This window comes from Stigmatopora argus, chromosome 12 (assembly GCF_051989625.1).
Source record: "Stigmatopora argus isolate UIUO_Sarg chromosome 12, RoL_Sarg_1.0, whole genome shotgun sequence".
Taxonomy (NCBI): Eukaryota; Metazoa; Chordata; class Actinopteri; order Syngnathiformes; family Syngnathidae; genus Stigmatopora; species Stigmatopora argus.
In genome coordinates this window covers 723359-731006 of record NC_135398.1, presented here as the reverse complement: position 1 = coordinate 731006, position 7648 = coordinate 723359, and the positions used below count along the sequence as shown (strand labels likewise).

The window sequence follows — 7648 nt, the reverse complement described above, 5'->3', positions numbered from 1 at the left end:
GCTTGCATATTTTCAAAGAACTAATGTTGACAGCTTGCTTGTATAGCGTTGATAAATATTTTATTTTGAAGGCCTCTGCAGTTTTGGCTGCGTACTACCGTAAAGCATAGGATTAACAATTTTGAGCACAAAAGGGCGTGTTTACATATTTGACTGAACATGCTTAAATTGTTTTCATTGTGTTGACATTATGACATAAGTTCCACAATAACATGAACATACAAAAAAAAGAATACGTGCTAATTTTTCTAGTGTCTTGTCAGTAAGTGTAACTTGTAAAAATACCAAAAATACTTAAGTGCTTTTGAATACGTAAACAGAGAAAAATGTGGTGCAAAATAGCAGGCGTAATATATTCTAACGATGATATGCATCCAAACGGGTGCCTTTGTAAACCTTCTCAATGAGTTTCTTGCTCGTCGACGTCCAATCAATTGAACTGGGAGGGATGGCAGCCCCGCCACCGTCCCAGTTCAAATAGATAGGACGTCCAGTGCCGTCAGTTTAATAGCTTTGCTTTAAAATGCAGCGTGTTGATTCACTCATCGCTAAAAATACAAAATCTAAAATACCTTCACGTTGCTCGTTTATAATATAATAAACTTTGTCATTTAAATCCCAATATACGGAGAGGTATAGCCGAGAGGATGCCATTTATAGCACAATGTGGCGTGCTAACGGCTTAGCTAAAGTGGTTTGCATACGAAATAGTGGTATAAAGCATACGTTTCCTCCCGTTTAGGATAAGAACTTAAATTTGCCTCCATCCAGGGGTGAAATGAGCGGGCGTGCTGACCCAGGAGAGAAGAGCGGTCTCCAGCGGTTTCTCCAGATGACGTTCCACACTCGGAACACCAGCAGGATGCACGTCAACACCAGGAGACAAACTAAAAAAATGAAAAATGAAAAAAAAAAAAATGCCAATGAAAAGTATGCTGATGATTAGGGAATAATTAGAGGTTGTAGAAATGGCACCTTTTTCATAGTTTGGCTGACTTATGTTATGATAGGAAAGATTTGTTTGGATGGAAATTCTAGTCTTTGTTGTAAAAAGGGGGAATTGACCTCAAGTCTTTGGTGCAAAATCAGTTATTTGAGTATTTGTAAGCGGAGCATTCTGTCATTGCGGGCATTTCCTTCCTGGTCTTGATTGCAGTTTCTTTCTGCTTTTACCGGTTTCATCATTATTGCGCAGCTAAAGTCTCGGGTGCGTGTGAAGCTAATAGCTAGCAATTTTGTCTACCACCAACCTAATTTTACGACCATAAGTTGTATCATTATCTACAGCTGAAAGTTACATTTCCTATAAGAAAAAGTATTTTTTTTGTTCCCAGGCATTACATTTCATTTTTTGGTGCCATGAAAACAAATGTCATTTGTTCCACACACAGAAAGTGATTGTCTGCCAGCCAATCACAGAGCACCAGGACACAAACAAAACAAGCCCTCATAGCACGGGACATTTTAGCCCACAATTAGCCAGGCATGCCTGCGTTTTCTTTTTTTTTTTTTGGATATAGGAGAAAAGTTTTAGGACTTACCCATAAATATGGCATTGGGGGTTGGGTCGGCCGGGTAAAAATGCTTCAAGACATTTCCAAGCAGCGCCACCAAAACAACAGGGTACACTGTCAGAATGTTGCGCACCCAGCGATCCAGCAACCAGTTTTCAAGAATGAACCTGGACAGAATAAGAGCGGTCAGCAAAACTCCACGCCTAATGAAGTATACTTCATTACCCAGAAAGCCCTCTTTTTGCCCGCGCATGCGCGTTGTGCGTTTCCTGGTCGTATGAGAAACTCGTCTGAATTAATCGTTCCGTGCTCGTAGATATTGTTATACACCAAAGATATGCAAAAAAGACAGTGCCATGACCACCTGGCTTGGTCGCATCACGAAATTTTGATCGCATGACGGGCGAATTATTCGATTGAAATTTCCGCCGTAAGACGAGAATTTTGTATGACGAGCGGTCGTATGACGAGGTACCACTGTACTATAAATGAATTCTTTTGACATCACTGTTACCCAGTTGCTAATCAATGAAAATATGCATGCAGAAAAGTCTAATGGAAAAAAAAAAAAGATGATTGATGTTAGAGGAAGTGTGAGCGCCGTAGTGCCGACGTGACGCTCCTATTGGTGCATTCGGGACTCGGCTCTGTCACCAGCAGTTTAAATACATATTTTACCTCACAGGTTAGCAAAGAGCCACATATGGCTCCCGAGCCATAGGTTCCCTACCCCTGGTCTAGAGTCAGCGGCGACGTAAGGTGAAGCTAGCTTACCACGCCACCAGCTCGGCAAACAGGAGGCAAAGCGAGACCGTGGCGGCGGTGCTTTTGGCCACGCCCCACAGTTGAAGGACCAGCGTGAAGTTGATCAAAGCAGCGATGGACGTCCACGTGGTGTAGACGGCCAAACCGTTCTGGACCTGCGACATTTCAACCAGACGGCAAAATCAAAACGTGCCAAGCGGCCGCGTCCTTGCTTTCAAATACTGGCAGTCGACCTACGAAAATTGTGAGAAAGATGAGGTCTTTGGGGTAGTACGTGTGTAGCCAGAGTCCGTAGTAATAGCTGGCGTAGCAAGAAATGCTCAAGGCGGCGTAGTTGGAGAGCACGATGAGGATCAATACAACCAGCCCCGACAGCATCAACCTGAAAATGAGGGAACGTAGCGTTGTTTTAGTGAGGCCACCAAAGGACAAGATTCAGTCCTTTATCTCGACCTACTCTCTGTCCCACAACAGCAGCCACGCGATATTCAGCAGCATGTTGAGCAGCCAGAAAAAGTAGAAGGCGTACGGCAGCAGGCGCTGAGCCCAGGACCTGTTACAAAAGACAAAGGAACTTTTTAGCCGCTACGCCCACTAGCGATATTCACCACAAATCATTTGCTTACCCGCGGAACACAAATAAGGTGATGTAAACCACCATGAGGGTGAGCCAGATATAAATAACACCCCAAATGGAGAAGGTCCAGCCCGCAGGGGTGATGTTCGTCTCGTAACGGGCCGACACGTTACCTGTCGAGGAATGGAAGGAACCTGCCAAGCAGAGTCAAGTTCTATTACTTCTAATTGGAAATAGGGTCAAAAATTATTTTAACATTAAAATGTATTTAATTAATTTCCAGTATTAGCTCAATAGCTGCTGTTGACGGTGATGGACATACAATGCCGTTCTATGTCATTAAAAATATTATTTTGCAACTGTATCGAAATATGAACATTTTGAAAGAAAAGTTTTAAGGACTCTGGTAGTGACGTACATTTCAACGCGGACCTGTATATACCTATAATAGAATTATTTCATGAAATTTTGAACGTATGTGGGGTGTAATGGTTTTCCTTTGAAACTATCAGTTAAACTAGTAGTTTGTTTCGAACGCACAAATGTTTTGACGCCGAAGTTACATAAAAGTCGCAATATTTCAATTACGAGTCAAAAGTAGGAAAACATTTTCCGAGTCACGTAACGTACAGCTAGCATAGCGTTAGCAAAACAGAAAAAAACTTCGTGTTTTCGAATAGTACTTACCTTTACCCGCTCCTGCTAAGCCATTCACTATCAAAACTGCCACATAAACCACCGCACAGGCTAAAATTACAACTATTCGGGGTAGTATGGAGTCCTTCATTTTCACAAAATTGCAAGTTATTAATCAATAATGCAAGACAGTCTTCGGGCGGTTCCAACTTCAACTCGTCGAATTTTGGAGGGGTGTGGTTGCTGACGTAGATACTGCCCTGAACGGGTTGGACTGTTGCTAGTTGGCAGCGACATGTTGCATGTGTCAAAACACCCCTTCAGCAACGAAATTTAAACCAACTCAAAATGATTCGCGCTAAAGAAAATCCCGCTAAAAAATCCAGATTACGCTGGTTTTTGCAACACCAAAACTAATATAAAAAAGGGGTTAACTATAGCGAAATAGTTTTTTTCCCATAACTGTTATTAAGTGTATCTTGTAATTTCCTGGGCATATTTTTCATCCTATTTGAATATTTATTCAAGCACAAAAATTAACTTGAAATGTGTTTTTACAGCTATTAATGTATGTAACCCTGTGGTCAATGTGATATATCGAAATGTATCATTTGTATGTAGCGACCGGGTTCTGACAGAACATGGGTTTTCTCAATAAAAACCTCTGGAGGAGTTTCCAATGTTTAATGTTCTGAGGCAGTCTGAGGCGGTCGGTCCTGAACCTCCACGCCATTGGGATTTTCATAGTCTTTTTGTATGTCTAATGGACCATATTGTTCTTCTAGTACGGCCAGTACTTTGCTCTGCACGGAATCCACTTGTTCGATAGGGCAGTATTCGTCTAGACTGGATCTGAATCACATTCACAAATACAGAAAAGGCAGAAAAAGAACACAATAAGTGGAGTCGTATCTCTACGGAGACCAAACCTTGCTGAACACTGCTCGCCAGTGGGACTGTTTACTTCTTTTTTTGCCATATGTTTCTTTCTTTCTTTCTTTTTTTGGCTACTCTTCTAATGGAGCTCACCTGGACACGGTCACCAGAGTGGGTTTGGGCAGCCGCTTCAGAAGACGTCGCACGGCGGAGACCAGGCCGTCAATCTCTTCCTGGGAGCTGATGTGATGTGGCAATTCGATGGAGTCGCACGTTAAACCCGCCTGGTGGACCTACAAGAGTAGAGACCAAAGTAGTAAAGTACTAAGTAACAAAAGTGTGAATGGGCAAGTATTTTTCCACGAGTTATGCAGTGGAAAAATGACGCTTGTGTACATTTTGCATGCAAGAAGACTCATCGTCCTACCTACCAATTCATAATCGGGTAGTGGATTTCTCGACTTCAAACTGGAAACCAGCCGCAAAAAACTGGACTTTCTGAACAAAGACGATGACAACACCCGTTATTGTTTCCCTCATTTGAGTGGTGCCAATCCGCTTGAAAAGCCGAAAAATTCTCTCACCCGAGTTTGTCGACCCAGCGATGAACCGTCTCTTCTCCATCGTCGTCCAGCAGATCGGCGAACGCCGCTTCCAAGTCCTCCAACTGCCGTATGCGAGCGGCCACGATCTCATCCAGCTCCTCCTGGACGTAAACAAAAGCGAAATAAATGCCTGTAGTACTCCAAAAGATGTTTTTATGAGATCTGTTGCTGTCCAAAACAAGTGTCCCTGAATCAAGTGGAGATTTATCTCCGGTAGAGGTCCAAATCCATTTGGAGCCTCGATGCCTTTGGCTCCAAACACGGTATTCTTGCGGATTCTCACCTGGTCGGCCTCGGGACGAGGCCCCCGGAAGTCGTAAAGCTCCTGTAGGATGGCGAATTCCTCCTTTGAAATGAAGACAAACACTTTTTGACTTCTCGACGACGCCCGGAGAACTTGACCGGAATCCGCAACGGTAGCGAGATGCGTAGGCCGAGCGTGGCGGGCTAGCGCTAGCAAAGTGTGTTCTTATCTTATACCAAATGGAAGTGAATACCTCAGTGTATAAGTCCTTGAATGGATTCTTACAGGAGAAGAAGTCCAAATCAATGTCCAGGACGTAGCGATCCGCGGGATTCAGAAAAGCCGAGATTCTCTTCAGCACGTAACTTGCCGATCCTTCCCGTTGGTGGCCGTCTTCACCTCCCGTTAAAGCGCTTTCGTCTTCTTCTCGCGGGAGAACGTCGGTCGTGGTGGAAAGGGCGGCCTCCTCCGCGTGCGTTCTGGGTTTCTTGGCCGGCTGGGCCTCGGACTTGGACTCGGACTCGGACTCCATTTTGCTTTCTGTGCAATTGGTGGAGAAAAGCAGGTTGTCAGCTTCATTGAATTTCTATGTTTAATATTTTCTTATGACTACTAAATGTATGCTTTCTCGCAAATATAAATTGTGTTACGTACTATTCGTTTTAGTGTTTGTAATTCATTCTCAATACCAGGGGTGGGGAACCTTTTTGACGAAGACAGCCACAAACAATTCATATTTTCCAATATTATTCCTTGTGAGCCATACTACGAATTTAAACGTCAAAATACATACATGTAAACAAGTGCCTTTTCAATTTTTTTTGTAATTTCACCACTTTTAAAGTGGAAAAAAATAATATTTTTTAAAAAGATTCTTATGCTGTTGAGAGGATGCATTCCAGAAGAGTCTACTGCCAAAAAAAAATCAAGATTAAAGCAGTTCTAGATGTAATATCTCAGTTCTGTCACCAACAATTTCCATATTTTAGCTCACAGGTTAGTGGAGAGCCATATGCACCCATGGAAAGAGCCACATGTGGCTCCTGAGCCATAGGTTCCCTACCCCTGCTCTATACTATAATTTCACGAATTTCCCATTTTTAGCTGTACTTTTCACTATGATTTTCTACCATCTTTTGTCACGAATACCACATTTATTCTTAATGTATACTTCCCAGGAAAAGTGTCAAATAAAACTGGGCGCCCCCAAAAGCGTACGTACCCACGCAAGCCTGCCGGTGATCCACCTTGATCACGTTCAACAGGAGATGTTTTGGGTTCTCCAGCTGTTCCGCCGGAACGTAGAGGCCGTCGCTGAGGAAGTAGGCATCTTTACTCGTCACCCTGCCGGAAAGTCCGCAACGCAAAATTAGTAGCGGACAGATAAACTTTACAAGAAGGTCGGGCAACACTGGAAATACCTGATGGTGGTAGTGGAGGAATCCTTGCCGACGGTCATCCTGTGCTCCCCCTCCGCGATTTGCCGCGACCAGTCGGGGTGCAACCACGCCACGGCCGATACGTGGCCGGCGTAGACCATGGGCATGATCCAGTTCTCTATGCTCAACTCGCTGGCAAGAGACCGTCCTCCGTCACGGAGGTGGTGGGTGGCGGACGGCGGCGTGGAAAAACGCACCCCAACAACTTGTCCTTGTCAAAAACCACGTCGGCGCACAGGTTGACCGGAATGAGGAGATCCGGGTGGGAGTCCAAATGCAGCAGCTTCACGTTCTTCATGGGGAGGTGCCTGGATGCAATGGCACGATATATATGGGACACCACCTGGTGGACGCAACAACAAAAAAATGGGTGGATTGGACCTCTATGGACGTCAATGACATTGGACGCATTATTAGACGTCCAATCCATTTGGATCGATCACTTCCAGCCAAATGCATTGGACTTCTGCGGCGTCAATGGCACTGGAGGTATTACATCATTCGCATTTTCAAAATATTCATAATAGCTCATTTAATTAGATGACATGTTTTGCATCGTAAATGACGGGCTGTCAATCTCAGGCACAATAAATCGGACGTCTGTTGCCGTCAGTAATACTTGAGTATGATTTTGCAATGCGGTCTCCGTGAAAACGAATGTTTATAAATTAAGTCTATTTATAAAGACATATTATACTTACATGGTGGTGGTCTTCCACGATACATACCGGTAGGTGTTTATAAACTCGCGCTGGTTGGACAAAACTCATGATGAAATAGCCAACGTTCACACTAAACTACGTCAAATACATAAACACTTCTATTTAGTCTTGTCGAATCCATTAGTAGCAATACATAAAAAGCGACTGAATATATTAGCAAATCTGCTAAAAGACTTGTTTTTCTTCTTCTTCGTCTTTTACTTCGTTTTCCTTTTCTGACCCTACGCATTATCGCCATCTAGTGGCAATTGATAGGGATGGTCAACTTCA

General features: G+C 43.6%; 2 protein-coding genes across 3 annotated transcripts; both read right to left on the bottom strand.

Moving 5' to 3' along the window:
* Positions 1-38: 38 nt before the first annotated feature.
* Positions 39-3947, bottom strand: LOC144085863 (uncharacterized). Its single transcript, XM_077615532.1, has 7 exons — positions 3544-3947; positions 2906-3050; positions 2737-2832; positions 2517-2661; positions 2289-2434; positions 1542-1681; positions 39-887 (listed from the first exon to the last, which is right to left on the bottom strand). The coding sequence occupies exons 1-7, from the start codon at positions 3641-3643 to the stop codon at positions 739-741; spliced, it is 921 nt and encodes a 306-aa protein (XP_077471658.1). The 5' UTR covers positions 3644-3947; the 3' UTR covers positions 39-738.
* A 214-nt stretch (positions 3948-4161) lies between these two features.
* c12h5orf22 (chromosome 12 C5orf22 homolog) lies at positions 4162-7564 on the bottom strand. Of its 2 annotated transcripts, none has more exons than XM_077615528.1 (10): positions 7358-7564; positions 6854-6999; positions 6639-6788; positions 6440-6561; positions 5471-5757; positions 5257-5319; positions 4953-5074; positions 4800-4866; positions 4522-4661; positions 4162-4344 (listed from the first exon to the last, which is right to left on the bottom strand). In XM_077615528.1, exons 1-10 carry the CDS (start codon positions 7424-7426, stop codon positions 4176-4178), a joined length of 1335 nt encoding a protein of 444 aa, XP_077471654.1. In that variant the 5' UTR covers positions 7427-7564; the 3' UTR covers positions 4162-4175. The 2 variants fall into 2 exon arrangements, with proteins under 2 accessions (XP_077471654.1, XP_077471655.1); XM_077615529.1 differs by having other exon boundaries at positions 4953-5071.
* Between the last annotated feature and the right edge of the window lie 84 nt (positions 7565-7648).